The sequence below is a fragment of the Orycteropus afer genome, unplaced genomic scaffold, assembly GCF_000298275.1.
Source record: "Orycteropus afer afer isolate SDZICR_OR568_19922 unplaced genomic scaffold, OryAfe1.0 scaffold00122, whole genome shotgun sequence".
Taxonomy (NCBI): Eukaryota; Metazoa; Chordata; class Mammalia; order Tubulidentata; family Orycteropodidae; genus Orycteropus; species Orycteropus afer.
The window spans coordinates 8276822-8290061 of NW_006921709.1; the positions used below are offsets into that span (position 1 = coordinate 8276822).

At 35.9% G+C, this 13240-nt stretch overlaps 1 protein-coding gene across 1 annotated transcript in view; it reads left to right on the forward strand.

The window, feature by feature from the left end:
* DHX29 (DExH-box helicase 29) overlaps positions 1–12571 on the forward strand; it is a 112417-nt gene extending 99846 nt beyond the window's left edge. The window contains exons 22-27 of the mRNA XM_007944183.2: positions 600–736; positions 1340–1433; positions 5131–5433; positions 5943–6074; positions 10005–10101; positions 12516–12571. Of these exons, the coding sequence (XP_007942374.1) occupies positions 600–736; positions 1340–1433; positions 5131–5433; positions 5943–6074; positions 10005–10101; positions 12516–12571 (819 nt within the window). The remainder of the gene's footprint in view (positions 1–599; positions 737–1339; positions 1434–5130; positions 5434–5942; positions 6075–10004; positions 10102–12515) is intronic.
* Positions 12572–13240: the final 669 nt, after the last annotated feature.

Sequence of the window (13240 nt, forward strand, 5' to 3'; positions counted from 1 at the left end):
ATATGTAGAAAAAAATACATATGTAGAAATACCTTCTGTCAAACCTATATATATATATTCATGGGTATAATCCCATTTGTCTTCAGTTCAGCTAAATAAACCCTTCTGTAGGAGCAAATTTTTTCTAACAAATTTCTGCCATGATAGTTGATCTGAAAAGCTGCACCAACAAATGGGTTATTACAGAGATCAAATTATTTTTAGAGAACATTGCTGGTAATGAAAGTTCAGCAGACTAGGCATCAAGATAACCTAACTGTTATTCTGGGATTGCCTCTCACTGTATGACAGACTTTAAATCACTTATACATTCTTTATTTAAAAAAAAAAAAACTCTGATTCTGGTGATATTGATTCTCCTTACTTCACAGAGATGGTATGAAAGTAAATTCAGATGACATAGTTGAAAAATTTCATAAAGTGAAATTAAAAATAACTACTTAATAAAATGACATTGGCTGTTATAGAACATGAAAAAATGTATTTTAAAAAGAAACATGCAACTTATAACATGATTGTTTTATTATTTGCTGTCTTTTACAAATCAGCTTTGAAAATATACCTCTTTAATGACAAAGTGCTTGGTTATTTGTGGATAGGCAACACTCGCTGCAGTTATGACAGAGAAGTCTCCTTTTACCACACCAATTGGTCGAAAAGATGAAGCAGATCTCGCAAAATCAGCTTTGGCTATAGCTGATTCAGACCACCTGACAATCTACAATGCTTATCTGGGGTGAGAGATAATCTGTATATTGTCAATAAGGCAATGACCTGAAATTACTTACTTTTTAAAAAGCTTATCTTTGACTTTCATTAAATGCATGCTTCTGAGATTTAGCTGTGATAGTGCTGTGATTAAGGCATTGGGCTGCTAACCAAAAAGGTAGGCAGTTTGAACCCACCAGCTGCTCTACAGGAGAAAGATGAGGCAATCTGCTTCCATAAAGATTTACAGTCTTGGCAATGTAACGGGGGTCGCTATGAGTCAGAATCGACTCTGTAGCAGTGGGCTAAGATTTATTTTTAGTTAATTCTTGGTCAGGATATAATTGATCATTTTAGAGGTTCATATTTTTATAGTCCTTCCTAAAATTTATAGAAGTGTACTTATATTATATTACCTCATATTTGAAGTAATTGAATAATTTACTGTTAACAAAAAATCTGCATTGCAGTTGAAATTCTTACATGTAATTGGTAACTGTCACTACAAGCAAGATCACTCCTCTTTTTAAATGCTTGTAGTTTAATTAAACCTTACTTTGGTTGGTTAGTACCTCTGAAAAAAAGAACATGGAAGAAAAAATACTGAACTTCTGTCATTTTATTTATCTAGGTGGAAGAAAGCCCGACAAGAAGGCGGCTTTCGTTCTGAAATGGCATATTGCCGGAGAAACTTTCTTAACAGAACATCAATGTTAACCCTAGAGGTAAGTTTTAATATGATTCTCTAATTCAGGCTTAGGAAAAAGGACTTCCTAGAATAATGCCTGACACATACAAAGGTTTGATACACATTTATTGAATTAATGAATTTATAATTTTTCATTTCATTATTTCTCCTACCAAAGAGCTCTGGTAGCATAGTGCCTAAGGCATTTGACTGATAACCTGGCAGTTCAAATCCACCAGCTGCTCCTCAGAAGGAAGATGGGGCAATCTACTGCCATAGTGATAGTGCCTTGGAAACCCAAGGAGGGATCACTGAGTCGAATCCAATTCGATGGCAGTGAGTTTGGTTTTTGGTTTATTTCTCCTACCAAGTAACCTGGATGTATTACACAGTGATTAAAATATAATATTCAACAGTAATAATGTATCCAGGGAATGGTAAAAAGGAGGCAACATTATTCCATAGGAGTCCATAGGAATATCACTAACTTGGGAAACAATAGTTTTTTATTCAACAGTTCAGCTTTGTTGTTGTTTGCCGTCGAGTCGGCCCCGACTCACAGCGACCCCTCCTTGGGTTTCCGAGGCAGTATCACTATGGAAGTAGATTGCCCAACCTTCCTTCCAAGGAGTGGCTGGTGGGTTTGAACCGTCAGCCTTCTGGTGAGCAGTCAAGTGCCTTAGGCACTATGCTACCAGAGCTCCTTAATTAACCTCTTTAGATCTTAGTCCTTCACTGCTAAAGAAGTTCTTGAAGGGGGAACAACATAGTTTTTCTCAACTCAGAAACTGTTATTTTTTTTAATTATTATGGAAAATTTCAAACACACCAAAGTAGAAAGAATAATATAGTGAACCCCTGTGTACCCATTACCTACTTCCATAATTGGAATTATCCATTCTTCTTTTCTTTTTCTTGACCTCATTCCACTTTCTGCCCTCTAGATTATTTTGAAACAAATCTCAGGCATCACATCGTTACACAATCTCTTAAGATATAGGACTTTTTCTTTTTTTTTTTTTTTTTTAACATTACCGTACCCATTGTCATAGTCAATCCTGACTCATAGCACTTCTGTAGGACAGAGTAGAACTGCCGCATAGGGTTTCCATGGCTGTAATCTTTACAGAAGTGGACAGCCACATCTTTCTTCTTCTGCAGAGCAGCTAGTAGGTTTGAACTGCCAACCTTTTGGTTAGCAGCTGAATGCTTTAACCTCAGTATGATATTATTATACCTAAAGAAAAAAAATAATAGTTCTTTAATGTGATCAGATATACACAGTCAGTATTCAGATGTCCCTGATTACCTAATAAATGTTTTTTTCACAGCTAATTTGTTCCAATCAGGATCCAAACAAAGTCTGCACTTGAATTTTATTAATGTATTTCTTAAGTCTCTTTTATAGTTACTTCTCTCATTTTTTTTCCACTTGCTGTTTATTTTTCAGAGAAACCAGGTCAATTGTCCTGTAGCTTCCTACATTCTAGATATGGTTGAAGAGTCCCTGGGTGGCACAGATGATTAAGGAAGGGGTTAATAACTGAAAGTTTGGTGGTTCAAAAGCAGCCAGAGTTACCTCAGAAGACAGACCTGGCAGTCTGCTTCCAAAAGGTCACAGTCTTGAAAACCCTGGAATGTAGTTCTCCTCTGCACACATGGGGTCGGTCACCATGAGCTAAAATCAACCCAAAGGCAGCTGACAGCTCAGGCTGCTTGTTTTTTGAGTTATCACCTTTGTAATATTAAAATTCATCAGTTGGATCTGATATTATCAGCTAGATTCATCCACTGTAAAATTCCCCATCAGAATTTTAGCAGCCATTGATAACACTCATTACCAGCATTTCAATAAGTATTGGAAATAGTGATATTCTATTTATTAGCTATAATTCTTTTAAAAAGAAATTTCTGTTACCAATATTTGATTGTCCTGAAGTACACTTTATATATGAAACTTAGGATAAATGCTTGATTCTTTCCTTTTACTTAGCAGTCTACAAAATGTGTTGGTTCCCTAGATCTCCACAGGTAATCAATGAGTGCTTTTTATAAAAATCATTTTGAGCTCATTTACTTAAATATATTTGATGTGTTTCAATCTACTGTGAATGTTAAGTTTTGGATACTCAAATTTTTCCATCTTTGGCCAGTGGGAACCCCACTCTGAGTCCTTTTCACATAACCCACACAGTCTTTGCTAGCTTCCTGCCTTTGGTATGATAAGACATTCAGGCTTACTTTGTGTATTTTATGCACCAGACTTGGGATCAACCATTGTTACAAAAAGACCTGGCTTTTTCATATTTTCCTGAATACTAGCCGGCTACTTAGCTACACTGTATAATGACCTAGTTGTAGAAAGGCATCTAGGACATCATACTTTGTGACTGACTGGCCAAATTTATAAATCTGTGCTTGGGAAGGGAAATCTGATGGCTTTCCCCATTCCTCACGTTTTGACTGCAGTTGAGGCTAGAATTATTTCTAGGAGGGAAGAGTAGAAGTGTAGTCAAAATGTAAAGACAGGTGCTTGTGTGAGGCAGGGCTGTTCCATGGGCCTTTTATTCTTGGTGCACGGCATGTTTTTCAATATTTATTTAAAGGGAAAAGGTATTTAGTACATGCAGACATGTTATAAAGGTATTCAGAAAATAAACATTGTATCTTTCACATAATTCCTATATTCAATATTCATATTTGAAAAGATTAAAAATTATTTTTTCCTCATATAATTTGATCCACTAGTTTTTTGAAATTTAAAATAGCCACTGGGATGACAGCAGGGACATCTCTAAGTGGAATGATCTTTTTCCCTTTCTGAAAGCAGATAAAGGGCTAAATTAAAGAAACAGCCATCTCTGGATCAGACTGGGATTCAAGATGTGGAAAGCTAATCAACACTTCCTTGTCACCTCTCTAATTGTCCCCACGCCTTGCTTTCCATGAGCCTTTTCATCACCCACCCTGGACTCGAAGTTTTAGATCTCTTCAACCCTGTGGTGTTACAGCAGATATCTGTTTGGTCTTTCTTCCCCTGAAATCAAAGTCCCTTAAGCCTCACACGTAAAACCTACAGGATATCCTCAATGTAAATATCACTTTTTAATCACTTGTATCCTGTTTACTTTGAAAAATATTCATCCTTCCTATACTATTTTAGCTGATTAGTTAATTATTTATTAATTAGTAGCTGATTTAGCTACTAATGAAGGTAGAAAGAGATTTTAGGCTATAATTTTAGATTAAATGAAGTTACCATTAATAAATTTCTCAAAGTTCTTTAGAAAATTAAGGTGAGTCTCCCAGAGACAAGAAGATGATTTTCACTACCTTCCTCCTCCATGCTATTCTGTAACCACCATCATTTGAATAAAAATGTCAAAAGAAAGGAGAGCTACCATTAAAGTCATAGATACAGTGAGTGAATATGTGTTTGGGTACATATTTATTGCTCCTACATCTTAGACATTCTTAAGTTTTATAACATGCAGAGTCTTGGGGCAGGAGCAGGAGCAACCTGACTCTATTTAGTCCTCAACGTTCCAGTGGCTTTTTGGTTTCTGCTCTGATTTGGGCTATAGTTAATTACATAATAATTTGGCATACTGTTGATTTTTATAGGGAACAGTAGTACATATTACAAGGTTATTTGGTAGTTTGGTAGTTTCTCTGTTTTAATCAGCTATGATCTTTTTTTTTTTTTTTTTTTTTTTAAACAAAAAAAAATCCAGGATGTAAAACAGGAGTTAATAAAGTTGGTCAAGGCAGCAGGATTTTTATCGTCCACAACTTCTAACAACTGGGAGGAACACAGAACTTCACAGACCCTCTCATTTCAAGAAACTGCCCTTCTTAAAGCTGTACTGGCCGCTGGACTATATGATAATGTGGGAAAGATAATCTACACAAAATCAGTAGATGTTACAGAAAAATTGGCTTGTATGGTGGAGACAGCCCAGGGCAAAGCACAAGTACATCCTTCCTCTGTAAACCGAGACTTGCAAACTTACGGATGGCTCTTATACCAGGAGAAGGTGAAGTTCTCACTCTAATTTTTTAATCAACTCATTCTTAAGTTCTAGTAAACAGTATATTTTAGAAATTACTCAAAACTCATGTCAGGATGTCCCAACATGTATTTTATTTGATTCTAAAGTTGAGCTATTCATTTGTTCTTAGGTTTTAAAGCAAGATGTGTACAGAGTTTCTCACACAACCAAAATTGCCTATTTCTTTTAATGAAAGAAAAAATGTAAGGTTTCTAGTCTAACCTATCATCTTCTACTGTCTATGTAGCAAATAGATGTTTCAGGTAGCCCCTGGGTTATAAACATTTGACTTATGGACAACTCTGTCTAGCCCTTTAATGTTATGTATATAAATTTGCCCTCACTTAGAAATGATTGAACCAGCCCTACTCACAACAAATTCTTTGTTGCAGTAATCACAAATTATTTTTAAAATGCTTACATGAAACAGATAAATGAATTTTTTTAATTGTAGTCTTTCAAGTTGGTTTTTTCACCCCTTTTTTCCTATGCAGGTAAGATATGCCAGGGTGTATTTAAGGGAAACTACCCTAATAACCCCTTTTCCAGTTTTACTTTTTGGTGGCGATATAGAAGTTCAACACCGGGAGCGTCTTCTTTCTGTTGATGGCTGGATCTATTTTCAGGTACACAGTACAACTGTTTTTATTAGATAAAATTTTTTTACTTCCAGTACCATTAAGGTGTGTGTTTTTTTTTTTTTTAATTTTAGTGGCATTTGCATAATTTCTTCCTGTAGTTTGACTCAAAGTAGTGCACCTCTGTATTTTATATTGGTTTTGTAGTTTTAAATATATTAAATTTGAAATTCGAATGATACTCTTATTACAAATTGTATTTACTATCAATAACAATTAAAACTTACCATTGAATGTGTATTTTGCTAGATATTTTACATTAATTATCAAATTTAATATCTAACAGCCTTGTTGGTTAACTTCTATAGCTTATAAGACACTTAAGCTCAGTAAAAAATTAAGTAACATGCCTTGATTTGTTATTAGTTGAGCAAAATTAAACATCTAACTATCTAATCCCTGAACTCATGCCCTTACAACTGCGTTCTACTGATTACACAGTGTATGAGCTCCTGTAGGAGTTTATACTGATCTAAATTAAGAATGAGGAGCTCAGGTGAGGTAGTGGTTAAAGCAGTAAGTCCAAAAGGTCGGCTGGTTCATACCCACCAACTGCTCTGTGGGGCAAAAAGATGAAGCGATCTGCTTCTGTAAAGATTTACAGCCTTAGAAACCCGATGGGGCAGTTCTACTCTGTCCTAAAGGGTTGCTATGAGTCAGAATTGACTCAATAGCAATGGATCTGGTTTGGTTTTGAAATTAAGAATAAAATCCACAAATAGATTAATTATTGTGCTTATATACTAGGATCATTACATAACTGAATTGGCTACATGTACTCCTGGGTGTAATGCAATTCTGTGACATATGCAGAAAAGATTGTTATAGTATTGCTCTCCTATATTTCAAATTAGAAGAAACTGTGGTATAGTAATAGCTTTGCATATAGAAAGAAATTAGAGTTTCTGCATGAGATAACTGTGCAACACTATTCTTAAAGTGGTGCTAAGAGCACAGTACTGCTTTATTGCTCTGGTATGTTTCAAAAAATATGGTGAATATGTAATTTAAATAATAAAGCACTAAAAATGGATGGATATTTAATGAATATAGAAACACTACAGAGATGGGTATATACCTATTAATATTCAAGAGAGGAGGGGAAAGTAAAAGAACATTTTTCTTTGAAACATGGAAGTAGAGTAGTATAAGATAAGGAACATCTCAGGTAAGAAACTGTTGGAGAAAATCGAGAGGGACTTCCTACTTTAAACCTACCCTAATTTATTTTTATTTTATGTTAGAAATTGTGAGTACCCACAAATTGTCATTTTAAGCACTTTATATAAATAAAAGTTTAATAATAATATAAATATGTGTCATTTGTGTATATGTATGTGTGTATATGTACATATAGATATGTGTGTGAGTATATATGTGTGTCTATTTATATATATCCTAAAGAAGTGCGAGCCAAGACAAGAACAGATATATGCACACCCACGTTCACCACAGCACTATTTACAGTAGCCAAAAGATGGAAGCAACCTAGGTGCCCATCAGAATGGATAACCAAACTATGGTACATACACACAGTGGAATACCATGCAACCCTAAAGAATAGCGTAGAATCTGCAAAACACCACATAATGTGAAGGAACTTGGAGGACATTATGCTGAGTGAAATACATCAATCACAGAAGGACAAATCTATATTAGTCCATTATTATAAAAAGTCAAGGAAAGGGTTATATATGGAAGGAAATTTTCTTTGTTGGTTACTAGGTGGGGAGGGAAGAGGAGGGAACACTGTTAGATAGGTAGAGACAAGTATTGATTTGGGTGACGAGAAGGGCAATGTACCAAATGTGAGTGATCAACACAGTGGCATTGAGAGAGAGGTACATGGGAGGTACAGTCAACAAAGAACCCTTTTGCACATACTGCATTGTCAGTGAAAGCAAACATGGATATACGACCAGATAGATGGGTGGACAGGCTGAACTATTAGGTATGTCTCTGCAGGGAGCAGTGTGCCCAAGACCATGTATAGGGTTGGCAGACAAATGTTTCTACAAATGTATTGCTATGTTCTGTAAGAATTCCCAGGTATATAGCAGAGCTGACAAGGGACAAGGTTGTAGTTACTTCTTGGCCACAGCCAGCTACCCAGAGGGAGCAAGTAGTTGGACCTTTGGGCTCAGGACCATAGTCACAGGGGACATCAAGTTCAATTGGCAGAACATACTACACAAAGCGTTGTTCCACATCCTGCTTTGGCAAGTAGCGACTCAGATCTTAAAAGCTCACAAGCAGCCATCTAGATGCAATGGTGGGTCTCTCCTCATCCAGAACAAAGAAGAATGAAGAAAACCAAAGATTCATGAAAATAATAGTCCAAGCAACTGGTACACTGTGCGATCCTCAGCCTATACGACTATGAGATCAGAAAATCTAGATGATGCCCTGCTACCACTGTCAACCACTCGGAAAGGGATCTATGTATGAAGATCCTGGATAGAGTGGGAGAACAATGTGGAACAGAACTCAAAGTCATTAAAAAAGAAAAAAGGGACTAGGTTTGCTGGTCTGATTAAGCCTGATGGAGCCACTGAGACTGTGGCCCCTAGCTGTCCTTCAGGTCTAGAATTGAATCCATTCCTGTGACTTCAGCCAAACAAAAAACAGACATATAAGCTGAACACTTACATTAGGTAGATACAGTCCTTGGAGAGAACAGGCATGGGAGGATAGAAGGGCTGTGCATGCACAGGGAGACAGCTCAGGGAACAAGAGTGCATGGAGGGAAGGACACGGGGAAGAGTTAACTATGGGGAGGAAGCAGGAGGGGAGCTGTTGGCACTGTGGTAAATTGTAGTCAATGCCATGAGACAAAGTATATGTGAGCTGCTGTATGGAAAGTGAATTTGCTCTGTAAACTTTAACCCAAATCACAGTTTTTAAATTTATAGATAGATAGATAGATTTGAACCATCAGCCTTCTGGTTCACAATCAAGTGCCTTAGGCACTATGCTACCAGAGCTCCTCATACATAATTTATGCATTTCCTGCATATATATATGCATTTCCTGCAGATAGGTATGAAGGAAATTTTAGGGAAGGGAAAAGTGTTCTAAGAGCCCTGATGACACATTGGTTAAAGTACTTTGATGCTAACCTTAAGGTCAACCATTCAAACCCACTAGCCACTCCACAGGAAAAAGATGCCACAGTCTGCTTCCTCAAAGATTTAAAGCCTTGGAAATCCTATGGGACAGTTCTCTGTCCTGTAGACTAGCTATGAGTCAAAATCACCTCCACAGCACTGGAGGTTTAGAAGTGTTTTAAAGGAGCCCTGGTGGCACAGTGGTTTAGCACTTGGTTGCTAACTGAAAGGTTAAACCAACCAGCTGCTCTATGGGAGAAAGATGTGGCAGTCTGATTCTGTGAAAATTACAACCTTAAAAACCCTAAGGGGCAGTTCTACTGTGTCCTGTAGGGTCACTGTGAGTCAGAATCGACTTGATGGCAAGAGGTTAGAAATGTTCTAAGACTGGATTGTGGTAATGGTTACACGGCTCTGTAAATGTACTAAAAATCATTGAATTGTACACTTAATGAGTGAATGAATAGTATGGTTTCTAAATTTTACCTCAATAAACTGTTTAAAAAAAAAATCCCGCCCCAAAAATATAACCATGATGCCTACACAGTTCATGAAAGAAAACAAATATAAATTTTAGTAAAGTAATTGGTTTATTTTGGGACGATAGATCCAATTTATGGGTACTTAAGAAATAGATTTGCACAGCTTAGCTACAGGAAGTAATTTGCCTTTATTTTCTCCCACCATATTTCATATTAAAATTAAGATGTGCTAAGGCAGATTGTAAGGTCTATATGCTTCCTTTGATTTACTTCACCACACTGACACTTCCTGGATTAACTTTATCTAATTTGTCATCTTCTCTCAACAGGCCCCTGTAAAGATAGCCGTTATTTTCAAGCAGCTAAGAGTTCTTATTGATTCTGTTTTAAGAAAAAAGCTTGAAAATCCTAAGATGTCCCTTGAAAGTAAGTGTTCAATTGTAATGTAGGTGGAAGACAGTGTACACGTGTATATTTATATGTATATATCTCTATGTAAATAAATATACACATAGACATACATGTATATAAATTATTCAAAACCTTCATAAGGGAATAGTCTGAAAGATACTAAAAATTGTGGAGTTTTTTAAATATTGGAATAAACTATAGCACATGGGGGACTTAAATTCCATGTGATTCAAAATCATTTCAATAAAATTTAATTTATGCTGAATTCCATCAATCTCATAGACAGTTCTTAACTGTTCACAATCTAATTATCCACTTAAGATTCTTTTAGTTTCCTCTTCCTCCTAAGCTTCACTTCTAAATTTCTGGCCATTTCACTGAAAAAAGCAATGGTAAAACTGAATATAGTAAACTTTGCTACTTATTTGCATCCTACTTAAACTGGTAATGCAGTTATTATAAAAATGAGGAGAGACTTACTGTGAGATTTATTCCAGTGTGTTTTCTCTACTCACAAATGCTGAGCTATTAGTCTATATAAAATAAAAACATTATCTTTCAAAAGATCTGCAGTGGACATCTAAGTTTCCAGTTAGCCTGATGTAATGTTTCCCAAATTTGTCAAATCATTATGAAGTCATCCTGATGGCCATAAAAAATACAAATTCCAAAAACCTAACCCAGACACACTGAATCTCTAAGGGAGAGGCTAGTGACTATGTTACTTTTTTTTGTAATCTCTTAAATTTATAACACTTTCCTCCTATTGCCACCACCCTCTTCTTTTAAATGCAATTAATTATACTTAATAAACTGTTATTTTTCAAGTAAAATTTAGAATTTTTCACATTTAAGTTTGGTTGGTTGTATCCTCATGCTTTGATTTGTTTCTCTGTCCTCTGCATTTTCTGCAGACTGGTAGTTATATCTAGAGGCTTGATTAGAATCAGGTTTTTAGGAAAATAGTATTTCCTAGGGGGTGTTATAGTTTTCTCATTGTATCACATCAGGAAGCACTTAAGTTTGGTTGTCTTGCTTTAAATGATGTTAAGAATTAATGCTGGGTTCAGGTATTGTGATTTCTGTTTTTTAAAATGTTCCCAGTTAATTCTAATAATCAGGCAAGTTGGGGAGCTACTGATCTAGTGCTGCTCCCTTGAAGCCTCACTGTTTATTTGTATAACTGAATGTGCGCACACACATAAGCACACATTAAACTGTTGATTTGCTTATACTGCTAGAAGGCTGCATCTGGTCTTGATATTAAGATACATGGGCTTCTAGTTTAAGGAGCTTTGTGATTACCACTCAGCTTAATCCAACATTAGAAAATGACTTTAAGTTAAAGCTTAAATCAACTAATTAAACAAAATGAGAGTTTTTTTAAATTATTTCATTCTTTCCTTTTGTCATAAAAGAGAATCAGAACTTACCTTTGGATATAACATGTACTTTTGACTTGGGAGGGAGAGTGTTTAGTGTCCTTTCCTTCTGGGCTTCACAATAAGAAGAGCTGTGATATAATGCGAAGCAAAAGAAGTAACTGGAACTGCTCATGGGTTTTCTTTTACTTTTTCCTGTTCCGCAAATTGAAAATCATGGTTCATTCTGGACCTGACATTGGTCCCTTTCCAGGAAGTGACCTTTCTCTTTTTAAAAAAAAAAAAATGCCACTGTAGCCTGAATATGAGAATACGGGTCCTGTTACCAGAATTCCCAGTAAGATGTCTAATCAATGTAGAATTTCAGTCTTGCAGCCCTGGTAATTACAGCTACCTGAAAGCTGGTTATGAAGTTCTTAGAAGTCACAGCTTCAGAACTGTTTAGAACTAGAAGCAGCTATTAATGAATAACAAATAATGCAGCCTCTATTGCTTTTCATCAAAACAATTGGTAATTTATTCCTTTGTTGTTTTGAAAAGTCTATAACTTATCCATAGGCACTGCTCCAAAGGCAGTTCCCTGTCAGAACTTCTTTGTTTCCATTGGGCTAACTGTTGAGAAACTTCATTGCCAATACTTTGGAAATTGTGTCATACTCTGAAGAACATGGCACAGCCATTAGAGCCCTTAGTATACTTGAGTCAGGTGAAAAAGTTGGAAAATTTCTCATCTTAAAGGAATTTTAAAGAAATTATTCCTTGTGAAGGAGTACAGTTTATGTCACATCATGGCTTCATACCTTAGCTTATACAAATTAAAAATGTCAGCTTTTGACAAAGTAGTTGTAATATAACTAGCAGTAATTAAAATTAAAATAATACTTGTAGGGCAACAAGTTACATTTTATAGGCTTCTCTAGTTTCATGGTCAATTTTGTATTGAAATTTATGAGGTTCTTTTAATGATATATACCTGCTGTTGACATGGATATACCATTAGAAAATCAGTGTTGAATTTGTTCACGGTTTTCTTTTTCTTCCACACAGATGACAAGATTCTACAGATCATTACAGAATTGATAAAAACAGAGAATAATAATTGAAACTGAAACTCATGATTGACTGTTTTAAAATTTAAGATGAAGATACACAATTATGAAATCATGTGGACCATCCCATCAAGAATCTCAGTACTTAAGATGTTGGTACTAGCCACAACTTAAAGGTGGCAGAAAAAAGCACATACTTTAGACATATAATTTTCTACTTCCTTTGTAATGATGATTATTCTCAATGTATTTGCCACTACATTTACAATAAATTCTTTGGTATCATCCCTGTTTTGTCTGTTACAGTGTGCTTTTAACAGCAAAGATTGTGTCTGAATTTATCCACAACTTAGTGTTGTGATTCCTTATGTACCCCCTTCATCCTCTATCAGTTCTTAAAGCCTGGAGCGTTTGGGTCGTTGACCCAGAAGAGAAAATGAGCTCCAAGACCAGGTGTAACTGTAGATTTCCAAGAAATGAACAGCTTCAGCAATTAGTTGTTCAACACACAAAATCAAAACTTAAAACTTGCTATTGTTGTTAGGTGCCATCAAGTTGGCTGCAACTCCAGTGACCCTGTGCACAACAGAAGGAAACACTGCCCAGTCAGTGCCATCCTCACAGTTCTTGCTATGCTTGAGCCCACTGTTGAGCCACTGTGTCAATCCATCTCACTGAGGGTCTTATCCTTTTTCGCTGACCCTCCATTTTACCAAGCAAACG